Raw genomic sequence first — 25,672 nt, 5'->3', positions numbered from 1 at the left:
ATATCAATGTGTCCCATTCCCCTTGAGTTGTGAAGTTGTGTCTAGACAACAGTAAGGTATGTACTGATACCCTTTCCACTGTGGCTTTTATAGTTATAGAAACATCGGAACCTCTTTTATATTATTTGTTCACCTTGTCGACCCAAGACTATTGTGCAAGATTTGCTACCCAGCCATATTGTGAGTATGCAGATGATACAACAGTGACAGACCTTATTCAGGATGATAATGAGGGCAATTACCAGGAGATGCTATAGAGTTGATGAACTGGTGCAATAAAAGCAGTCTTGTTTTAAATGTAGGAAAAACAAAAGAGATACCGTATTTTTTGGAGTATAAGATGCACCTTTTTCCCTCAAAAAAGAGACTGAAAATCTGGGTACATCTTATACATTGAAATACATTTTTTGCGTCCTGAAACCCAGCCCCCTTCACCAAAATGGCCGTGCATAGCTTGCAGGAGGCTTTCAGAGAGCTCCTGGGGGCTGGGGAGGGCAGAAATGAGCAGAAAATAGGCAACAAACAGGCAAAAAACAGGCAATTCCCCCTCCTAGCCCTCAGGAGCACTCTATAAGCTTCCCAATGCCCTTTTTGGGAGAAAAAAATAGGCCTGTTTTTGCAAAAACTGGCCATTTTTTGCTCCCCCCCCCCCCATCTCCCCAGGAACACTCTACAAGCCTCCTAAGGGCTATTCATGCCCTTTTTTGAAAAAAAAATGGGCCTGCTTTCACAAAAAACAGGCCGTTTTGGGGAGGTTTGCAGAGTGCAAAAACTTTTTTTTTTAATTTGCCTCTTCGAAACCTTGGTGCGTCTTATACTCTGGTGCATCTTATACTCTGGAAAATATGTTAATTGCCAATTTCAGAAAAGGCAAGCACAGTCACACATCTGTATTAACAATTCAACTGTGAAGGTGGTTAGTAGTATCAAATTTTGGGGTGTGCAGCTGATGAATAGGTTAGCTTGGTCCTTCAAAAGTGAGACCCTGCTGAAGTAGGAACACCAGCACCTCCATTTTCTGTGTTGTATGAGAAGAGCATATCCCCCTTCTCCTATCTTTTCCACTTTCTATCGAGGGAGGACTGAAAGCATCCTATCATATTGTATTGTATTACTAGTGGTTTGGAGGTATTACTGTTTCGGACAGGAAGGCTGTGCAGAGAGTGGTAAGTTCACTTCCTTGTATCTAGGACATGGCATATAAGCAAAGCTTGTCCAGGTCCATAGTATTGTCTGAGATGCTACACATCCTCTCCATGACCAATTTTCTTTGTTAGCTTCTGGGAGGAGGCTTTGCAGTATCTGAAGCAGAACAACTAAATTCTGTAATAGCTTCATACCATATATACCATATATATATCACCTTGTTAACTCTCAAGACTCTTTTTTCCGCTATGTATTCTAATTGGTCTGTGATTAATGTGTGTGTATGTATAGGGTGAATCAAAAGTTGGAATTAAGATTCCCAGGAGAAATATCAGCAACTTCAGATATGCAGATGATACTACTTTAATGGCAGAAAGTGAAGAGGAACTAAAGAATCTGTTGATGTGGGTGAAAGAGGAGAGTACAAAAGTTGGCTGGAAACTGAACATTAAGAAAACTAAGATCATGGCATTTGGCTCTCTCAATTCCTGGCAAATAGATGAGAAAGAAATAGAGGTAGTGATAGATTTTATTTTCCTGGGCTCCAAGATCACCGCAGAAGGGGACTGCAGCCAAGAAATTAAAAGACCCTTGCTCCTGGGGAGGAAAGCTATGGCATCAAATCTAGACATCATACTAAAAAGCAGAGACATCTCCCTGCCAACAAAAGTGCATATAATCAAGGCTATGGTTTTCCCAGTTGCAATGTATGGCTGTGAAAGTTGGACCATAAGAAATGCTGAGCACCAAAGAATGGAGGCCTTTGAACTATGGTGCTGGAGAAGATTCCTGCGAATTCTTTGGACTGCAAGGCGATCAAACTGGTCAGTCCTAGAGATCAACCCTGACTGTTCTTTAGAAGGCCAGTTCCCGAAGATGAAACTTAAAATACTTTGGCAACCTAATGAGAAGGAAGGACTCACTGGAGAAGAGCCTCATGCTGGGAAAGATTGAGGGCAAAAGAAGAAGGAGACGACAGAGAATAAGGTGGCTGGATGAGTTACCGAAGCAGTCAGCGTGAGCTTAAATGGACTCCAGAGGATAGTAGAGGACAGTAAGGCCCGGAGGAACGTTGTCCATGGGGTTGCGATGGGTCGGACATGACTTTGCAACTAACAACAACAATAATGTATACAATAGAGAGAGATAGCATATGTATGGTATGGGTGTATGTGTATACACACACACACACACACACACACACACACACACACACTTTTGAGACCTGGTATCAGAATTTCATTTTTTTTAATGTGTTCCAATGTGTTCACAGAAAAAAAGTAACAATAAAGGTTATCTTACCTTACCAAAAACAATTTAGCATGGGGCAAACTTAAGCCAAATTTCCACTTATCTGTTATATTCTTAAATCCGCACAATTTAGCACCAATTAACATTAAAAATTTAACTAACATGGCAATTGGAAACAAGAAAGAGGAAGTGCTTTCTCAGCAATTACCCATATTCAGAGTGTATACATTTTACTACATAAACAATTATTTATCCTACCTGTGCCATTGACAGCTGACTGTTCTATTTCTTGAGATGCCTTGGTAACATGGCAGGAGTTTCTCAGTGATCGTTTCTGCTTCTTCCATTTTGATGAATCACTCATCCCTCCTGCTCTCATTTTCAACTGTGAATAATAAACACAAGTCTCTTATAGGCAGCAGAATTGTAACAGTATTCTATTAGTTCAAAACAATATTCCTGGTATTCATATTCCAATAGAGGGGTGTGGGGGGAAGGGAGAGGGAAATTGAATTGATGGATTTTGGAGTTCACCCAGCTTTCAGATATTTGGTGTACATTGACATATACAAATCAGTTCCCAAATATAGAAAAGGAAATATTGTTGAACATTTTGATTTCCACAATCCCCCTTTTCAGTTAAAAGGTTACATTCTTTTTTATTTTAGTTTATTTTGAAACTGTATTCTAAAGCCTTAAATTTATTTTGAAATTGTATTCTAAAGCCTTAACTTACAAGCTAGAGATCCAATTTGATGTAGTGGTTAAGACAATGGGCTAGAAAACAGTTCTAGTTCCATCTATTGTAGAGCACAAAGCAACCTGGGGCCAGTCAATCTCTCTTAACTTTAGGAAGAAGGCAATGGGCAACTATTTTTGAACATCTTGCCAAGAAAACAGCTTGAACTTGCTAGACTTTTATGATGATTCAAAGGCACCAAATAAAACAAAACCATTATTTAAAAAAACTTTACAAGGTAGGTTTTCTGCAGTAAGATTGTAAGTCTTCAACTTACAATCATCTGTCCTGTGACTGTGTGAAATTAATGATGATGCTGAAAGAAGGGGCTTACAACCGGTATCTGGAAGTTATAGCCACTGTAGCACCCAACAATCATGTAATCAAAATTCAGGTGCTTGACAACCTCCCTGTGCTTACAATCATAGGGGCACTTCAACTCCTTCCGCCTGCCTTTCTCTCCCCATCTATGCACTTTGGGACTCCTACTGCCCTATGCTCCACTGAAAAAACCACTGAAGTCCAAGAAAACATTAGACAAAGTATCATTCCACAGATCAGAAAAAGATAGGAACAGAATCAACGTACAACAGAAGACAAAGCATCCTTCAGAAACCTGAAGGAGCAGACCATCATCATCCTATTTGCAGACAAAGGCCAAACCACTATGATTATGGATAGACACAATGCCTACAAAAAGCAAAAGAAATATTAGAGGACAAAGAAACCTACAATCCTGTGAACACCAATAGAATATAAAACCTAGATGACTAGCTCAAAAGAACCCTCAATAACCTCACTAAGAAAGGACAAATTACCAAAGGAGAAAAGTGTTGGATAAGAATCAGTGGACCCATCTTCCATGCTTCTAAGGATGCTCCAAGATACACAAATCTGGCATACTCCTCCATCCAATCATATCTCTGACAGGGACCCTACATACAACATTGCAAAAGAATTAACAAAAAAGCTTGGGCATCTCACAAGAGGAAGCCAACATTCCATTAACTCTCGTCTACGTCTTCAAACAATCAGGAGCCCTGATACAGAGATGTGACTATAGATGAGGTTGTCTTATTTGATGTCACAGCCCTGTTCACATCTACAGATCCAGAATTAGCAAAGAATCCATGACTGCATTGCTTCACAGTGCACCTGACTTAATTGAATACACAAAGATCAAAGCATTCAGGATTATGGATCTCATAAACCACTGCTTAACCACATATTTTTAATTTGATGGGCAAATTTACTTATGGTGGAGGTCGTCATGCAACATCTAGAAACCGTAGCACTTCCAGAAATACAACCGAAAATATAGATCAGATATGTAGATGACACCTTCATCATAATAAAAAAGGACCAATTAAAGAACACTCACAGAACCATCAATAACATTTGAAAATAATTCAGTTTACTAGAGAAGAAGAAAACAACAACTCGCTGCCCTTCCTGAACATCCTGATCAGCAGAGGCCACAATGGCAAACTAGAAACACAACTCTACAGAAACCCCACCCATACTAACCAGGTGCTCCACTACAAAGCAACAACCCAATCTCCCACAAGAGAAGCTGAGGAAGGACTTTATTTAAACGAGCCCAAACACACTGCAGCAACCCAGAACCAGGATGGATAAAAACCGAAGATTTTTTAAACTAAAAAATAAAAAACTGGGTTTTTTTTTAATTTAAATTGGATTTTTTAAATTTAAATTAGATTTATTTTAGTTTTATCGAATTTATTTTAATAAAATGCTTTTGGAGTAAAAATCTATCAAGATAGTTTTCTATTTAAGATACATTAATAATTTAGTTTATTCAACATGAAATGGATCTTAGTTATGTAGCACGAGATTGTATATTCTGCAATATTGGGACTGGAAGTGAATCAACAGGAGGTCAGAGGAGGAGCCACTGCGGACAGAGATGACAAGTGCTTTTTAAAAATTATGATTTAAATCGAGTTGATTTAAAGCAAGCCTTTTTATTAGTGATTTAAATCATGTTTTAAATCGACTTGATTCAAATCAAATCCACCCTGCTCAGAACAGCAGAAAAAGAAAATGCAGCATCTATACAATACATAGCAACACATCCCTGACCACTCAACCCAATACAGCACAATCAACAGAAACCCTAAAAAGAATTACATTGCCATACATCAAGAGTATGTCAGAAACCAGACAGATTACTACAACCACATGGAATCAGCATAGCACGCAAGGCAACTAAAGCTCTTCAAAACATCATAGACAAACTAAAAGACCCAGAAACTTCAGAAGAAAAAACAGGAGTCATCTACAATATACAATGTAAGATGCATCACAATCACTATGTAGGACAAACAGGCAGAAGACTGGCAGAATGTATCCATGAACACCAACTGGCAGCCAGAAGACATGACAAAAATTCTTTAATTTCAGATTTAACAATAGTTTCAACTGGGAAACTGTGACAATCCTAGACCAGGCCAAGTCCAAAATGGGATTTTTAGAAGCCTGGCACTCTGAGAAATCAGCCATCAATAGACATATTGTCAGCCTCTACTTTGCTTGCTTGCTTTCGGCTGCCATAGTAACAGGGAAGGTGGGGACTAATGGTATTTGGGAGGGGAATTACTAGGGACTGGCGGAGATATCGTTAGGAAGGTATGTTCTCACCATCTTCTGTGCATGCTGATGTAGCTGCATACCAACTGAATGAGGCCACTTGAAGATGCACCCCACATGACACCTTTGGGAGCTGGAGATTGGACATTGGGTTGGGATAGCTGGGGGGGGGAGGGCTTTGAACAAACATTTGTTATATACAAGTTCGTGTTTTTTTGCTTCAGAACTTGCTTCAATTTAGCTGTTTTCATTTCATGTCCAGTAAAAGTACCTTTATCTCTACTCAAATGGAGTTGGGGGTTTTCTTTCTTGGATACTGAATGAGGCACGTCTGACACATATAGACATTAACAGCATCTATAGATTATGCAAAAGAGACAATCAACCAGCCCAAAAGACAACAAAAAGACTTCAGTACCCTTCCACTAGTATTTAGCACTCAGATTAGCATAGATTAACTCCAAGGTTAATTTCAGACCAACAATCAAGTAAACGATACCCAATCAACAAACTGCCAAAGAGCCATCAATTCAGCTCAACCAAAGAATCTCTAAGGCCGTCCCCACCCACACAGAAAGGCAAGTCACCAGATATAAACTGACAGCAAACAACACTCATTACTTGTACTGATGATGTTACCTAGTTAGGGTAATAAAACATCTGCAAGAAAACAAACAAGCTCAGAGAGCACCATGGAAATGAGATGGTCAAATAGCAAGAAGAACTGATGGCATGTAGCAAAGAAAAGCTCAAGACCATATTGGTTCGAAACATGCAGAATATCCTGCAGTGGATAGATGAAGGCTAGAATGATTTATTTATTTATTTATTTCTTGGATTTATAAACCGCCCCCTCTCCCAAAAAGGGACTCGGGGCGGTGTACAGTCAATGAAACACAGATAAAATACATAAATAACAATATAAATAATATATAAACAATTAAATACTTGAACATTTGAGTGGAGGAGGTGAGACTGTACAAAGAAATAAATATAGTATAAAAGCCCTAAAACATCCCAATTAAAATACCCAAACCCAATTAAAATATATCCCCGGGAGGTAAGACTAAGAGTGTGCCAGGAGTGTGATGAATGATTAAAGAAAAGAACATACATCAGCCATTGTGAAACAACTGCCCATCATCTGAAGTGAAAATCAAAGAATCAGACTGTGGGCTCTCTGTAGATATCCACCTGAGCAATGGCATACAAATTCTGTTTCTGCTGCATTATAATCTGATCTAGTAGATGTGTCCTCAAAAAACTGTGAAATAAGGTTCAATATTAAAAAGACTGGTGATCAGTAATGCCGGGTTAATCATTTGAAATCAAATAAGGTTTCCAATGAAAGCATCAGGGCCCAAACATGGCTCCTGAACACCACAGACTGCCCAAGTATGAGTTAACATCACCTTGTTGAAGTGACACCAACTGTGTTCTATTCAGTAAGAAAATCCCTCTACATCTGAAATCCAAGTCTATCTAACAGTCATTAGACCAGTTACAATGTGTGGAAGTGAAACATTGGCCCACAACAAAAAATAACAGCAGAATCTCCCATATTATGGAGATAAGAATGCTTTGGCAGGCACTTGGAAAAACAAGATTAGACTGAATAACAAATAAAGATATGCTGGTATTGTCTCCATTGCTGAGAAAAGCAAACAATTGTGTTTCGAGTGATATGGTCATGTACTATATACCAGCAAAATATCCATAGCAAGAACAACTTTAAAATTAAAGAAGGCCCCCAGCCTTCTACTTTTCAAACAAGTGAAAAACAGAAATTAAGCTAAAGAAGAAAAAAGGCAATTAGTTTCCACAATATGATCTTGAGCACATATCTAACATTTTTAAGGAGAACATCAGGAATTATTCTAGTCCTGGAATCCTGTCCCCTATTGATACAGAACCATAGGAACTTGTGGAACCAATTTAAAGAAATTGTTAAGAATGTTGTGGTCCACCGTCAGCCTGCGGAACTAGCAGCAGAGTCGGATAGCGAGGACGTTGGGCAGGAACATGGCAGAAAGTGTCCTGAAGTCTGGGGACTCTGCGTCAGAGGCAGAGAGGGGGCCATAGCCATCTGGGAATTATGTGCTGCTTCCAGAGCCTCCAGAATTGGACATCAGTGAGGCAGAGGATCAGGCTCCCCCTGTTCCCAGTGCACGCATGCAGAGAGCTGCCAAAAGGCAAGAACAGTTAAGACAGAAGGGACAACTTGGGAATAAGGTTTGGAGTTGATTGGCCCCTCCCATAGGACATAAAGGAGGAGCAAAGGCACATGAGCCTTTGCAGGAAGCAACTTGGTTGATGCTGGTCAGTTTACCTTCTGAAGCTCTGTTTTGACTCTTCGCTTCATGTGGCCTTGCCAAGCTAAATGCCAATTAAGTCTTTTGCAGCGTTTCAAGGAAAACAAAGATGGGTGCTTTATCAGCCTTATCCCGAAAGCCTTTGGCAGCCTTTACAACTATTTGGGAAATAAAAAGAGGGTTTTGGGGACTAAGTGTGTGCTTTTTACTGTATCAGGCTAGGTCAGAACAAAGAATGGATGTGAAAAGAGATGGCCAAAGATGAAGATGAAGAAATAGAAAAAAGCAAACTGGATGTCAGAACAAACTCTGGAAATTGACAAGAACAGAAGAGAACCCAAAGTCAAGAAATACAAAAATTTGAGGGAAGAACTTAAGAAACAAGTAGTAGTATACAACAACCTCTATAACACACTGAAAATGGGATCCAACCTTGAATTGCTATGCTAAAGGACATCAATGGACCATAGTAGCAGATGTACTAGTAGATACCAATAAACGAATAAATCAAGATGAAAGGATTACACCAAAGTACTGTATAGGTGAGTTTTCAACATTGAAGATAATTTGGAAAATACTTCTTCCTTGCAAGAACCGATAGTGCTAGAAGATGAAGTTAGACCACCAATCTGGCCATTACCAAGTTGGAAGGCGATGGGAAATGATATTATACTCAAAGAACTATGGAAAGCAATAGAAGAAAAAAATCAGTAAAAGGTTCTAACTAACTAACTGAGTCTTGACATGTCTTGCTGACAACTTTGTCATGCAAAAGGCAGAAGAGGGAACAAGAGGGCCAGCTATATACTGCACTTAATCTTTACTGATAGGGAGAAACGGTTGAGGGAGAAATTGTAGGAATTTAGGGAGACAGCAAACATGTCATACTTGAATTTACTATAATGCAATCACAGGTAACCAAACAAATTCAGACTAATGCTTTAGCCTTTAAGAGAGCTGATTTCAATAATTAAGAGAGAGAGTAGTAAGGATTCCATGGACGGAAATCCTAAAAAGAAAAACAGTTCAAGATTCAAAATGGGATTTGTTATTAGTTGCGAAGTCTGACCCATCACGATCCCATGGACTACGTTCCTCCAGGTCTTCCTGTCCTCTACCATCCTCTGGAGTCCATTTAAGCTCACGCCTATTGCTTCGGTTACTCCAGCCAGCCACCAAATTTTCTGTCATCCCCTTCTTTTTTTGCCCTCAATCGTTCCCAGCATGAGGCTCTTTTCCGGTGAGTCTTTCCTTCTCTGTGGCCAAAGTACTTGAGTTTCATCTTCAGGAGCTGGCCTTCTAAAGAGCAGTCAGGGTTGATCTCCTCTAGGACTGACCAGTTTGATTGCCTTGCAGTCCAAGGGATTCACAGGCATCTTCTCCAGCAACATAGTTCAAAGGCCTCCATTCTTTATTGCTCAGCCTTCCTTATGGTCCAACTTTCACAACCATACATTACAACTGGGAAAACCATAGCCTTGATTATATGCACTTTTGTTGGCAGGGAGATGTCTCTGCTTTTTAGTATGCTGTCTAGATTTGATGCCATAGCTTTCCTCCCCAGGAGCAAGCATCTTTTAATTTCTTGGCTACAGTCCACATCTGCAGTGATCTTGGAGCCCAGGACAATAAAATATGTCACTACTTCCATTTTTTCCCCATCTATTTGCCAGGAACTGAGTGGGCTGGATGCGATGATCAAAGAGTTGTTACAACACTAAATTAAAATTATATTTTTTTGGATGGATCAGTAATGATTTTCCCTGCAAGTTTTCCCATTAAGACATTCCTTGATTGATTATATTTTAATCTCATAGAATATAATCGTGCTTGTATTAAAAAAAAATCTAGATGATTGACTTTACCGTGACCATCCTCCTGCTGATACAATTAAAAACATGATAAGTTTAATAAACTTATTTTAAAAAAACATCCATTCTTTTTTCCGAATTAAAGTTGTAGGCTTTAAACAAGGCTTCTCTATGCACTTTACATTATTACTTGCCTCCCATAACCATCCAGAGATTAAAACAGGCAGCAATGAAACATAATAAAATAAATATAAAGACCAAACTAATGACAGCACGACAATCAGTCTCAGAATTGATAATGAAAATATCAAATTGGTAGATAGCTTTTAGGATCAACTATCAAGTGCAAATGAATAAACAGTCAAGAAATACATTGCAGACTGCCATTGGGCAGCTATGAATGCTTTAAGAAAAAAGGGACAAGGTGGCTCAGTAGCTAAGGCGCTGAGCTTGTCGATCAGAAGGTTGGCGGTTTGAATCCCTAGCGCCACGTAATGGAGTGAGCTCCTGTTATTTCTCCCAGCTTCTGCCAATCTAGCAGTTCGAAAGCACGTAGAAATGCAAGTAGAAAAATAGGAACCATCTTTGGTGGGAAGGTAACAGTGTTCCGTATGCCTTAAGCATTTAGTCATGCCGGTCACATGAACATAAAGATGTTTAATGCTTTAGAAAGATTTTCAGATATCTTGATACCTACAAAGATGACCAGTGCAAGCAATGGTATTCCTGTAACATTCTATGATAGTAAAAGTTGAAAAAGCAGAATATAAAGAATATTAATGATTTTGAACATTGCTGTTGGAGAAAATTCCTGAGAATACTGTGGACAGCCAAGAAAACAAACAAATAAATAATCAAACAAATCAACCCAGAATTCTCACTCAAGACATATATGACTATTTTAGATACATTATGCAAACACCTAGCTTCTGGAGAAGTATTTAACGGAAATGTGAAAAAAAAGGTGAAAGAGGATAACCAGTAGCAAGCTGGATGAACTCAGTTACAGTGGTGATGGGTAGAGTGTTGGAACATCTGAAAACTCAAGTTAGGGACAGATCATCATAGAGAAAATGTATGTATCTGCTAAGAATCAATACCAAGGCACCCAATCAATCAATCCATCCATCAGAAATACTATAGATGTCAAATGGCACTTACAGCTAAATAACTTCTGCAACAAATATGACAAGGAGGAGGAAGAGGAAAGTGCAAGTGCACTTAAAAATAAAGCAATATTCACTATTTTGGATCTTACCTTTCTTATGTTGGTCCCTACATAGCTCTTAGGCTCCTCTTTAAACTGAGATGATCTGGAATAATATAAACAGACAAAGATATTAAATACAGGGGATACAAGAAAGTTCTCTGCTTTTTAATGCTAATTTTATTAAAGTTTACAATATACAATAATTACTAATAAAAACAATTTTAGTAACTTATCACCTTCTCTTAAAATACAACAAATGACCTCTTCTTCTCATATCCATCTCTTTATCAATAAACAAATCCATAAAGCATCATCATTTCACTCTTGATGTTAAGCAGAAGTTCATTAAGTTCATTACCAAAGAGAACAACAAATCTATTTTAATCTTGATCATTTATTTCTAACCATCTTGATCTTTAGTCCCTTCAAATAATGTCACAGAACTTGATTTTATTTTTATTTTTTCTTTGTCCTTTCTCACAAAGTTTTTCAAAACTTCAACAAGTCTCTTTTATAAATCCAATATAGGAAAATTATTCAGGTTACTCTCTTGGTTTGTTTGTCCAGTGTAATAAGTCATTCTTGTAGCCCATCATTTTTAAATCTACTTTTAAATTAGGCTCAATTGTGTCAGTTACCTTGCTCCTCTTTGATAGCATCTTTTAAACAAAGTCTATCTATAGAGGCAGATACTCTTAAATTTTACTTCTATTCTCTTGTTTAAAAATATTCTGCAATAAATCTGAAATGGCATATATGGATGACCTTGGAGGACACAAGAAAGTGATGCTTCCTAGGGAACAATCAGAACAAGAGAAGGGGGAGTCCGCAGCTGCTTAGCATTCAAAGAAAGAAATTTAAGAAAGACCCACCCTAATTGATCAGATAGTTAAAAGTGGCAGCAAGAAGTTTGTATGTTCAGATTTCTAACGCTCTGTTAATGTAATCTTACAATACATTAGATCTAGTTCATCTAGTAGCATTTCCTGTCTCGTTTACCCAGGTCCGACAATGTCCAATATTAAAATATTCTGTATTAGTAAATCAAGTTGAAATGTTCTTCTCTTTTAATTGTAATCTTTTGATCCTTCTATTCCCTCTGGTGTCCAATTTTTAAATTCTTTAGTTTTTTAAAAAACAAAGAAATCAAAACAAAAGCATTTTCCGATGGGAGGGATTCTTTATAATTAATTCCAAAATCTTATTTCAAATTTATCTGGACCCTCAATCCTTTTGTAACTTTCTAAAATGTTAGTTTTTTGTTTTTTTAATAACAAAAGTTTTATTGGTTTTTTTTCAAATATTTTGGGGAAAGGGGTACATAAGTGTGGGAAAATTTTTTTGACAGCTACATCATACGGAAGGTGGTACTTCCACGGAATCTTGCATCTCTTTCATATTTTATATATATCAAAATATCATTGTTACATTCATATTAGCAGTTATTTTACTCAATTCTTTGACATCTTCAACCATACTTTATATCACTTCTACATTTCATTATATTAGCAATTGCGATATGTTTTTAATTCATTTCTGTGACCTAAGTTTCATTGCTGTCTCCTCTCCCCTGTCTGTTGGCTGAGCCAAGGCTCCTCCCCCCTTCATGTCTTATGTGCCGTCTCGTTTCACCTAGGAGGTCCTTATGTTTTCCCATGAAGGCTTCTGCCTCCACCACTGTGTTAATTCTCACTCTACCCCCCTCCCCAAAAATCAACAAGCCCTCTGGAATTAACCACCGAAACCAGATATTTTTTTCATATAACTTTTTAGTTAGAAAGAAGAATTTCTTCCTCTTATCTCTTATTCTTTTTGGTATCTGTTTCAGAATGGTTATTTCTTTGTCCTTATATCTTAGAGGTTCCCCCCTTTGAACTCCTAGAATCTCATCTCTTGTAGTCTTTCTAAAAAACTTAACATGTACCTCCCTTGGAACATTGTGTATTCTAGCATATGCTGAATTGATTCTATATATCAGGTCAATATCCCACCCTAGCTGCTGTTTATCTCTTTTAATATAATCTGCTAGCATTGTTATCATGGTCTCTCTTATGTCTTCACCCTCTGTTTCAGGTATATTTTGAAATCTAAGAAAAAAAGACATCCTTTCAAATTCCATTTTTCCCATGTAACTCTCAAATCCAACATAAAATGTTAGTTTTAATTGCTCCTTTGCTGTTTGTTCAGGAAATCTTTTTCAAAATCCTTAGACTTGCATTCCAATTTCTTTTGCTAAGGATTGAAGGAAATTTACCCAGTGCTATAAAACTTGTTGATCCAAAGGTTCCTAATAAACAGTTAACAAGCAATTTCCTAAAGTGATTAGAAAACCAAGTATGTGAAGCCAGTGACTTTTTAGTTTCTGTTTTTAGCAAAACGGCTATTCCCTTGTCCCCCAGAGCTCTTAAACATCTTTTCAGTCTCCTCATGAGAAACAGCTCTTTGGATTACATGTGTGTGATCTTGTCCTCTTCTTTTTCAGAGAGGAATTATGAAGGACCAGTCTATTTGTCAGCTCCAATGGACTTGTCAGCTCCACTTTCTGTGGAGTCGTCTTCGATTCAACATTTTTTTCCTCCGGAAGTCCAAGGAGGTACTCTTCTTAACATTCAATGGATAGTTATAATGCTTTTATTGGATCTTTTCTTTTATATGCAGTTTCTTTACTTTCTTCTGGTCAGAAGTTTCCTTATATTTTCTAATCAACGTTACAAAAAATAATAACAAAAGTAACAACCATACTAATCCATATATGCATAATCCATATTGTATGTGTGTATACACACACACACAGTACTGTGCAAAGTTATAGGCAGTTGTGAAAAAATGCTGTAAATTAAGAATGCTTTCAGAAATAGAAGTGTTAATAGTATATTTTTATCAATTAACAAAATTGAAAGTAAATAAACAGAAGATAAATCCAAAAATAAATTACTATCTGGGCTGACTACCCTTTGCCTTCAGCACAAAACTGGCAGAAACCAATGCAACCCAGATATATCTATCTACTGTTTGGAGAAGTCTGGCCAGAAGTGGTCTTCATGAAAGAACTGCTGTCAAAAAGCCATACTTCCAAAGTGGAAACAAGGCTAAGTGACTCAATTATATTTAAAAAAAAATACCGGAAGTGGAGTGTAGAAAAAATGGCAGCAGGTGCTCTGGACTGATGAGTCGAAATGCAAAATATTTGGCTACAGCAGGAGGTAGTTTGTTTACAGAAGGGTTGGAGAGCATACAATAATGAGCATCTGCAGGCAACAGTGAAGCATGGTGAAGGTTCCTTGCATGTTTGGGGCTGGATTTCTGCAAATGGATTTGGAGATCTGGTCAAGATCAAAGGGGTCCTCAATGCAATAGATACCAATCCATCATCCATTAGGATGAGGCTGTTCAAGGACAGCAAAAGCATTGATATTGTGGTGACTCTGAAGTAAGCAAAAGTAACAATTTTGTATTTTATTTTTTTTAGCTCCCCACCTAAAATTTGAAGAAAATTAGTGGCACAATCTATGAAGAAATGTGGACCTGGCCTTTCTAAAAGGTAGATATGAACAAACCATTACAGGTGAATTTTCAGAAAAAATTATTCAGTCCTAGTAAAATGATTACACTAGAGCAGGGGTGGGGAACTGTGGCTCTTTTGCGACTTGTGGACTTCAACTCCCAGAATTCCAGAACCAACATAGCTGCCTCAGGAATTCTGGGAGTTGAAGTCCACAAGTCGCAAAAGAGCCACAGTTCCCCACCCCTGCACTAGAGTATTGTATGTCTGAAGAAAACATTGCTGATCATTTTACCAAAGCTCAAGGTACGGTAAAAAATAAACAATGTCGTGATGATTATGGATTGAGAATGTGAAGTTGTATGTAAATACATTGACAACCAAAGAGGGGAGAATGTTAGGGATGTAACCCTAGTCTTGGCTTGGCAATGTATATAATCCATGATTGTAACAAATGTATCTGTTACTTTAAATGCTAGAGAGATGTAATTGGTTGCTGTTACCTCAAGCAGCCATAAGAGGGAGCCAGAATGACTGTTAGCTCTCTGTTTTGTTAGACGCTGATCGGTGTATTGTGAGGTACTGTGTTTTGCTACTGTTAGCTATTTTGTGTGCTAAACTGATTATTTGATAACTGACTGACTGACTGAACCATGTATGACTTGGGACTGTAAACTGAATTCTGAATACCTCTCCACATAATAAACTACTATATTTTTATACTATTCGGTGTCCCTGTATGCTGGTTTGTGCGTGTTCTTCCATACCACTCTCATTACGCTTCTCTGCACACTCGCTCTCCTAACTTGGAGCTTACTTACTTAACACTGGTTATGGGCCCAGGGTGTACCAGACGTAGCTAAAAAGAGAGTTGGTGTTGATACGCAATACCGTATACAGATAGCTGTTTAGTTTGTAACTGTTACTATTATGGAGAAGATGGCACACACACCATCAGCAAGTCTATCTCTAGTAACCCGGTTGGATGGAACAAACTATGCTTCCTGGTCTATGAAGTGCAGCCTACTCCTGCGTAGTGAGGGATGCTGTACAGAATCCACCAGACTTGACTTCTTGGGATCCAAACGTAGAGGAAGATGCCAAGAAGATAGCAGAGTTTCAACGATGCAACGAACAAGCATTGTGTATAATTGGTCTAACACTGACTGACCAACAATTAGTTCATATTCGTGGGGATAATTCTGCAGGAAGATGTTGGGAGAATTTGAAAAAGATATATGTACGTGACACTGTAGGTGCACATATACATCTTACCCGCAAACTGTTTAGGGCACGTCTTCTGAAGGATGGAGATATGTTAGCTCATTTAAACTTTATGAAAGGAGTTTTCCAAGAGCTACATGAAAAAGAACTTATTTTCTCAGAGTTACATCAAGTCTACATCATTCTATCCTCACTGGATGAGAGTTATGATGATTTCGTATCTTCCCTTGAGGTCCTAACTCGAAATAAACTAACATTGTCTGACATAACTGCATGACTGTTGGAAGAGTCGAGACGGAGGTTGGAAATAGAACAACTGAGAGAGAAACCACCACAACATGAAGAGTCACTTTCAACTGCCTATACTGTTAGAAAATGTTTTTCTTGTGGGGCTAAGGGGCATATAGCTAGATTTTGTAAACATGCAAAACAACAGAAAGGCTAAGAAAAATGCTAATGTCAACTTAAGTATGTCTACTTTGACTATCTCTAGAAATGCAACAATAAGCCATGATTCATGGGTTGTTGATAGTGGAGCATCACAGTGCATTACTAGAAATAAGAATTGTTTTATAAAAATGTCTGCCAGCAAGCAACATGTATCTCTGGCAAATGGTTGGAGGGTGATAGCATCTGGTGAAGGTATGGCAAATTATTCATTTGTAAATGAGCATTTATCCATGTTGTATATACCTAAACTGAAATTTAATTTGTTATCAGTAAGAACTCTAGTTAACATTGGCTATGTAGTAACCTTTAGGGGAGATAACTGTATCATAGAAAAAGAAGGTAATAGGTTACTGACAAATTAACAAATGGTTTATTTGTTATATCTGATGCCCATACTGCTAACTCAGTGTATGATAATGTGAAACCACATGATGAATGCATACATCTACTACATAGGTGCATGGGCCACATTAATTTCAAGATGCTGCAACAAATTGTTAAATTGTCAGGAGGAGTAAAGTTAAAACCTTGCAGTAAATATTTAAATTGTAATGTGTGTAGTCAAGAAAAAAGCAAGGTTACTCCAGCAAACAGACGAAATGGTTTTAAAACAAAAGAACCTCTGGAAGTTGTTTTTGCTGATCTAATTGGACCTATGAAACCCAGTTTGGGAGGCACCTGTTATGTTTTGAGTATCATGGATCATTATTCAAGATATGGTTTCTATTTACTAAAGGACAAGACAGAAACGTTTCAACATTTCTTTAATTGGTTAAGATTTGCTGAAAGAAAAATGAAATCTAAGGTGATTACTGTTGTAACCGATAACGGAACTGAGTTTACAAACTTTAAATTTGAAACAATGTTGAGATCAGCAGGTATTGAGCATAAACTTTCTGCTCCTTATAGGCCACAACATAACTCATTTGTAGAACGAAAGGGGCAAACATTACAAGCCATGACTAGAACCATGTTAATTGATTCAGGATTGCCTGAAACACTGTGGGGTGAAGCTATGATGTGTAGTAACCATGTTTTGAATAATGTGGTTAATACAACAACTGGTGAATTACCATTCACTCGTTGGCATGCTAGAAAACCTGATTTAAGTTATCTTCACACATTTGGAGCCCCGGCATGGGTACATATTCCCTCACAAGTAAGACTGAAGGGACAACATAGAGCTAGGCAATTATTTTTCGTAGGTTACGAAGCCAATCATAGATCGTTTAGATTCTGGGAAAAAGGCACTATGAAAGTACACTGTAGCACTAGTGCTCGATTTATTGAATCCGTTGGATGGGATAAATTGGAATTTAACAATGACATAGTTATTGAAACCCAGGTATTTCCTAGTGGTAAAACAGAAAGACCAGCTATAAAAATTAAGAAGGAAGTGCAAAGTCAGGAGGAAGTGCAAAGTGAGGAGGAGTTAGAAGAACGTGAGCAACAGGTGAGTCCACTGGTGAGCCCTGAGTTGCCTAGGCATTCTACCCGTATAACACAACCATCTGACAGATATCAAGCTAGTATAGCGTGTCAAGTAGATAAAGTTCCTGCCACATATCATGAACTTTCAACGTATCCTAAAGAGGAGCAAATAGTTTGGAAAGCAGCAATGAATAGGGACTGAAATCTTTACAAGATCTGGAGGTATATGAGAATGTGAAGTTACCCCCAGGTAAAAATGCAATAGGATGTAAATGGATTTACAAGATTAAAACAAGTGTAGATGGGATTGTTACCCATAAAGCTAGATTAGTAGCACAAGGTTTCAACCAGTCAGCAAATGATTATGATGATGTATTTGCACCTAGTTTAAAAGCTACAACATTACGTGCATCATTAGTTTGGGCAGCTAAGCATGGATATATAGTAAATCATTTAGATGTTGAGACAGCATATCTCCATGCACCGTTGCAACGCACTATATATTTAAAGAAAGCTGAAGGGTTAAACACTGATAGCAACACTGATTGTTTGAAGTTAAAAAAGAGTCTTTATGGTTTAAAACAATCAGGCTACGAGTGGAATCAATGCATAGTGAAGGAATTAGCAAGGATAGGGTTTAAAACTGGAATGGCTGATCCTTGTTTATTTAAGCAAGAAAGCTATTGTTTACAGATGATATAGCATTGATTACTAAAACAGAGCAAAAGGCTATTGAGATTATTATACTATTTAAAAAGCGGTTTAAAATAAAACACCTTGGTGAAATAAAGAAATATCTTGGTTTAAAGATAGATAAAACTAGGGGAGGATATAAAATATCACAAACTGAGAAGATCAATCAGTTACTCAGGAATTTCAAAATGAAACTGTGTAACCCGGCTAAAACTCCGATGAGTCAAGAATTTAGCCATGATGATATCAAAAGCCCAGTTTTTGATAAGGGTATTTATCAATCCCTAATTGGTAGTTTATCTTATCTTAGCAATTGGTCTAGGCCAGATATTGCATATAGTGTTAATCAATTGGCCAGGTTTCATGCTGAACCTACTGAACGGCACTGGCAAGCTGTTAAACGTGTATTGAGATATCTAAAAAAGGCAATACACTATGCCTTATATTTAGAGCCTAAGGATGAACTGATATTAACCGCATACGCTGATGCAAGTTTTGAAACTGACGTGTCTACACGTAAACCTACATCAGGTATTGCAATATTCTTAGCAAAGGCGCTAATTGGATGGCGGTCTATTCGTCAAAAGCATTTAAGTTTATCAACAATGGAGGCTGAATTTTCATGTTTATTTTTGTTATGTACCGATTTAATTTGTTACAAGCAACTCCTGATAGATATGAGAATTAATGTACGGGAGCCTATTGTTGTATACAAAGACAACCAAGCAGCGATCCAGATGGCATCAAATATTGCTGTAAAGACAAGGACAAAACATACTGACTTGAGATATATGAATGTACGGCGAAGTGTTAGTAGTAAAATGATTACACTAGAGTATTGTATGTCTGAAGAAAACATTCCTGATCATTTTACCAAAGCTCAAGGTACAGTAAAATATAAACAATGTCGTGATGATTATGGATTGAGAATGTGAAGTGTGTAAATACATTGACAACCAAAGAGGGGAGAATGTTAGGGATGTAACCCTAGTCTTGGCTTGGCAATGTATATAATCCATGATTGTAACAAATGTATCTGTTACTTTAAATGCTAGAGAGATGTAATTGGTTGCTGTTACCTCAAGCAGCCATAAGAGGGAGCCAGAATGACTGTTAGCTCTCTGTTTTGTTAGACGTTGATCGGTGTATTATGAGGTACAGTGTTTTGCTACTGTTAGCTGTTTTGTGTGATAAACTGATTATTTGATAACTGACTGACTGAACCGTGTATGACTTGGACTATAAACTGAACTCTGAATACCTCTATATTTCCACATAGTAAACTACTATATTTTATACTATTCAGTGTCCCTGTAGGCTGGTTTGTGCATGTTCTTCCATACCACTCTCATTACGCTTCTCTGCACACTTGCTCTCCTAACGGGGAGCTTACTTACCTAACACAAATGACCAGCTGACTGCAAGGAGTATAAATCTTTCCCAACCATCCAGTCAGAGCTGAATAAGCTTCTTGGATGAGAAGTGAAATGTCTTCAAAGAAAAACCAGAAAGTCCAGTTGACTCTTTTTGGGGGGAGGGGGGGGGAAGCACCTTTGGGACGATTATGACCTGGATGACTGAAAATCTTCAGAGATACCAGTTTTTCATTTTTTTAGATCACTGCTGCATTCTAACATCACAAGAATTTATTTTATAATACATTTATAAGACTAAAATTTGTCACAAGTTATGAACAGTCATGGAAAATAATGACAGAATATGCTTTCAAAGTGCCTCTAAAATACAGATGATTTATTTAGATTTTGTCAGGCCAAAGTCTGCTGAATCTCAGTCAGTTGAAACATAAAGAGTTCACTAGGAGGCTTGCACAATAAGAACACATATCTCTTTCGTGCTCTTTGATGAGTTTCTTGTTTTCCTGGGGATAGTAAAACTGAAAATTTAGGGCAGTCTTTAGTTACTGAAGCCTTTATTTTTCATCAATTTACGTTATTTCTATTACGTGATAACATATTCCTCAATTTCATATATTATTTTAACCTTGCTTATTGTCAGCGAAGAAGATACATTTTGATGAAAGGACAAGCTTTGCAAGGACCTGGTAATACTTGGAGTAGCGTATGCATATACATAAACACTAACATATTTGGAAATGTGCAATCTTCCCACCCTTGAAGGGTCAGTTGAGCAGTGCAGAGACAAATACAAGAACGTTTACCTTGTGAAGAGCAGCTGTACCATGTCGACCAGAGTGTGCTCTGCAGATTTTCTCAATAACTCTGAAGACAAAAACAAATAACACAGGTGTCATTATCCCATGTGATATTATCTAGAGGCTTCTTTGCGTAGACTTCCCTCCAAGTGTTGCTTACAAAGGATTACTAGAAATTTATTAAAACCAATCCAGGCTCAGCTGTGCAGAAAGAAAAGGAAAGATACACCAAGCTGCACTACAGAGATAGAGGAATGTAGAGATGAGAAAGGAAAAGACAGAGGAGCAGGAAATGATTAGCAAAGTCAACTACTTTTCTAAAAAAATTAAGGAATGTAAACTCAATTTTACATGTTTAGCATATTTTATGTTTATTTACTTTTCAGCATTCAGACTTATTAAATACAGAAATAATATATGCCAAAATAATATAAATGTTTATGATTTGCTTGTTTATGGTTTACATTGCAGACCTACCACTAAGCCTCATCTCAAAGCATATACGGAAGCAAGACTGCATGATTTCACACACAGATTCATTCGTGAGATGAGCTCCAACTGGAGCAAGGAGGAGAGTCCTCAAGACCTGAAAGAAGAACAAATCAATATGAAATGTTATATTCTAATCACATTTTAATATCAAAAACATTCATATGAAATAACAAAGAAACATTTTAAATATCAACTAAACAGTGGAAGAATACTTCTTTTTAGTATTACCATTTAGACAACTAGTCCTATATAAGTGAATGAGAGCAAATTCTTTCCCTGCCACAGATCGTTTGGATACAGCATGAAGTCTGAACAAAACATTTCCCCAAATCAGTCTCTATGAACAGAGATTGAGAGACAGTTTGTGAATACTTAAAATTACTCATAATTTTTAAGAACTCTGACTAACACTGTAATCTGAGTTTTGGGTAGATCAATGAATAAAGTCTGGTAAATAATTTACAAAGTAACATATGTTATTGTCTTATTGCACTCAGTGAGTCAATGAAGCCTTTGTTGGCAAAAATATACGAACTACTACAGAGGGAGAATGTAATAACACCTCTTTCAACACAGATACCTCTTTTATAAGAGTTTCAACTTATTAATACTTTGAGGCTGTCTGGTGTAAAATACACAATATTTTACTTGTATTTAAAGTCAAGGCATTATATATTCATGTTCCAAAATTTCAAAATCTGAGATTTTTTCGGTTTTGGTCATTCTGATATAGATTTTACTTATGAGTTTAAGACCATTGTTGTGTTCTATGTCTTTCATTTAAGTTTCAGCTCATGGGCATATATTCTACAACTTTCCTGTACATTTGCTGGTATAATCCATAATCCATTTTTCCTTCAGTGATTGCAAATTAGCTCCAAATTATGATATTCCCATTATCATACTTCTTAGTTGTTCCAAAGGTCTGTAGAATTTTTCGGGCAGGATGAGATAGGGAGCAATGGATTTTCTGGAGACGAGTGGATTCCTCATTATATATTTCCATGCATACTACTCTTGTACAGTTTTTTTCTTTATAAAACACCCAAGAATGCTTATATAAGACAATGCAAATGCCTGCAGTTCCTATGTCATTATTCTGGAATTCTTTACAGCCTCCCATACTTTGCTCCAGGGATATTTCTGGATGGATGAATAACTATGATATTGTATTTTATTTTCAGTCTGTATATTATCTATTTGACAGTGGAATGGCAATGAATCATGTTCTTTGGCAATGATTTTGCAGCCTATTTTCCACCTCATGAGTATCAAAGAGCATTTTTCTATGGTCTGCAGGGATCTCTTTTGATCAGGGCATGATTCATTTCCATAAGCTGTATTGTGAAGAAAAAACTCTCAATGTTCAGTTTTTATAGAGAAACCCACATTAAATTTGTATCATTGTCTAGTTAGGGGTGTCAAACTCGATTTCATTGAGGACCACATCAGAGTTGTGTTTGACATCAAAGGGGGGGGGGTGGCCAGGGTGGGCATGGCCAGCTCAACATCACTCATGTCAGGGGGACCTGTGCTGACCTGAGTGCTCTGCCAGAGAAAACGGGCTCCTGAGCTATGTTTTCAGATGCGACAGCCTCCTGCAACCCTCTGCCAGCAAAAATAGAGCTCAAGAGGGCTGCCTGCGGCCCTAACGAGCTCCATTTTTACTGGCGGAGGCACCGTGGGCCAGTCCTTCCAGGGTGGCCCCATTGGCTAGAACTAAGCACCCTGCGGGCTGGATCCAGCCCCCAGGCCTTGAATTTGACATCCCTGGTCTAGAATATCTGCATCAAGTTACTCCCTAAAAAACTAACCATTCTGCGGTTTCACATTTTTTTCCAACAGTATTAGAACATGTTTATTAAACATGTTCTATTTTTGTGTATCATAAGTTTAATCAGAACCTATTAACAGGATCCCCATGAATTCAGAGGAAGCTCTGATAACAATGTATATCAGTTTTACAGGATACAGATAATCCCCCCAAAAAAATTTCACCATGTCCAACATACCTGCAAGATCTTCATCAACACAACCTCATCACTTCCAGGATCTGTGCCCACAAATCGGGCATGTGTTACAGCATCTGCCAAGTTTTCCATTCCCTCAGCTGTGCCCTCATGATTTGAATCTAAGAACACAAAATAATCTATCTATATCTATATATATATATTCTTTTATATATATATAAAAGAAACCCACATTAAATTTGTATCATTGTCTAGAACAGGGGTGTCAAACTCGATTTCATTGAGGGCCGCATCAGGATTGTGCTTGACCTCAGGGGGAGGGGGGGTGTAGCCAGGGTGGGCATGGCTAGCTCAACATCACTCATGTCGGGGGGGGGGGGGGGGGGCTGAGGTGACCTGAGTGCTCTGCCAGTGAAAACAGGCTCCTGAGCTCTGTTTTCAGATACTACATATATAAAAGCGAAAACCACTCATGCCACATCACTAACTCTCCAGAACCGTAAAGCCTACAAACTTGAAATGTGGCACATATGTGCCTCTTGGCTTCCAGGTACTCGCTTAGAAAGGATTTTTCTAAATGACCATCAGAGCATTAGTATTTCTTATATTATTACTAACACGCTCTGATGCTAAGGAGTGAGATGTTCTATTCTCCCTCCCAACCTGAAAATAACTCTGTTCCAACTGCCACTTGGATGTGGGCATGGCCAGCGCCTGACTCATCCGGCCCGTGGGCTGGGAGTTTGGAGAGGAGCCTGAGGGAGAGAAGGGAATAGGATAGGGGAGGATTCTGTGGGGCAAGGCTGAGGGAGAGAAGGGGATAGGATAGGATAGGATGGGGGAGGCTTCTGCAGGGCAAACCTGAAAGAGAGAGGCTGATCGTAACTACTTATTAATTTTCAAGCTGTAAGTGTCGATTTATTCAGCCCAATCACATAGTTTTGAAGCGGAGCATGGGTATTCAGCTAGTGTTTAATAAACCAAGGGCAGTGTAAACAGACTTCCTAGTAAAATACGCCACCTTTATATTCATGATTTTCCTTCTTCCCATTCATCCATAAAATTTGTTGTACTACTAGAATCCTAATTTAATAATTAGGACTTTATATTCTGAACCTTCAGTAAAAAGACTAATAAACATTGTAACAATCATTTTATCTCACTTCCATCCCACTTCTCAATCCAATCAAATGGCTGTGGGTGTTTGGGCTGCCCAGGCCTGGGAATATTCCAACTTTGATCTTGGGTGGGATAGTACTTTCCCCTTCAGAGTTGGTACACAAACTGGGGGTCTTCCTGGACTCACATCTCTTTCTTGAAGAGCAGGTGTCATCTGTGGCCAAGAAGGCCTTTGCATAGCCACACCTGGCATACCAATTGTAACTTTTCTTAGGTTAGGATAGGGGTGGGCAATTAATTTTTCCAAGGAGGTCACTTGACAAAATGAGACTGCTGTGGACGGCCACTGCCACTACCCCCATCCTCCTGTCCACTGTTGCCCTGCCCCGCTTTGAGTCCCGCCGCCTGCCTCCCAGCAATTCCATGGGATGGATAGAGAAAGCCAAAGGGCTGGATGTGGCCTGCAGGCCTTAAAATGCCTAGGTCTGGATTAGCAGGTTTTCAGATAGCCTGGTCACCTCACTGTTGACTACTGCAACATGCTTCAAGGTGCCCTTGAAGACCACTCAGAAATTTCAACTGATCTAAAATGTGGTTGAAGAAACAATACAGATAATCCTCAACTTACAAATGGTCCCTTAGCGACTCTTCAAGTTATGACGGACCATTGAAATTGATATATAATCCATTTTCAAAGTTATGCCATTGCAGCACACCCACGTTCACGTGAGTAAAATTCGGATGCTTGGGAATCTGCCTGCCTTGTGATTGACAACATGAACACTGTAGTGTAGAAGCTCCTCCTCCCCACCCTGCCATAACCCTGCAAGCCTGGGGCCTGCTTTCCTGCCCCACAGGTTCCCTATAGACCTGCTTCCCACCCCATTTCCTCCTCCCCATCCCCCATAGTTGATCAGCCACTTACCTTTTACTGCAGATCTCCTTCTGGAAGCAGCAGCATAGTGGAGACTGCATGGCTCTGTCCTAAAATGGGTGTCAACTTGAGAACAGCTGCAATGAATTGTAGTCTCTTCAAAATGGTGCCCACTTTCAGGACAGAATCATGTAGCCTGCAAGGAAGCTGACAGGCAGAGCAACCTGTTCTTCTTTCCCAACACAAACTCCAGGACCCTAGAGAAGTGGGAGATTGCACTAGGAAAGAAAAGTGGGTAACCACTTCTGGGACAGAAGGAGAGTGCGGGACCCAGCAGAATGGAAAGCAGGCCCAAGGCCTGTGAGGACCTGGTGGGGTGAGAAAGCAAGCCCAAAGCCTATGGGGACCCAGTGGGGCAGCAAGTGGAGCATGAAGCCTTGTTAAGCTCAGGGAATGTGAGCTGGAGAAGTGCTGCTATATGAGGGTCTGTTATGTTACCCATTGCTTCATTATACCGTGTTTCCCCGAAAATAAGACAGGGGCTTATTTTATTTTGACCCACGAAATATGGCCTTGGTCTTATTATCGGGGGTGGGTGGGGTGGGGGTCTTATTTGCGCCAGCCGAGCGAGTGGCCGGCACTGCTCTGATGTGTCCTGTTACCGC

General features: G+C 38.6%; 1 protein-coding gene across 5 annotated transcripts in view; it reads right to left on the bottom strand.

Moving 5' to 3' along the window:
- Window positions 1-25,672, bottom strand: part of GBF1 (golgi brefeldin A resistant guanine nucleotide exchange factor 1) — a 197,108-nt gene that overhangs the window by 120,892 nt on the left and 50,544 nt on the right. For all 5 annotated transcript variants that reach the window (XM_081956539.1, XM_081956541.1, XM_081956540.1 and 2 more), the window contains exons 5-9: window positions 23,057-23,175; window positions 21,030-21,138; window positions 20,559-20,619; window positions 11,128-11,182; window positions 2,656-2,782 (exon numbers count right to left, since the gene is read on the bottom strand). In XM_081956539.1, the coding sequence (XP_081812665.1) occupies window positions 2,656-2,782; window positions 11,128-11,182; window positions 20,559-20,619; window positions 21,030-21,138; window positions 23,057-23,175 (471 nt within the window). The remainder of the gene's footprint in view (window positions 1-2,655; window positions 2,783-11,127; window positions 11,183-20,558; window positions 20,620-21,029; window positions 21,139-23,056; window positions 23,176-25,672) is intronic.

Source organism: Natrix helvetica (genome assembly GCF_964273705.1).
Source record: "Natrix helvetica genome assembly, chromosome: 5".
Classification (NCBI taxonomy): domain Eukaryota; kingdom Metazoa; phylum Chordata; class Lepidosauria; order Squamata; family Natricidae; genus Natrix; species Natrix helvetica.
Note: the sequence above shows the minus strand (reverse complement) of the source record. Positions and strands in the feature narration are given on the sequence as shown.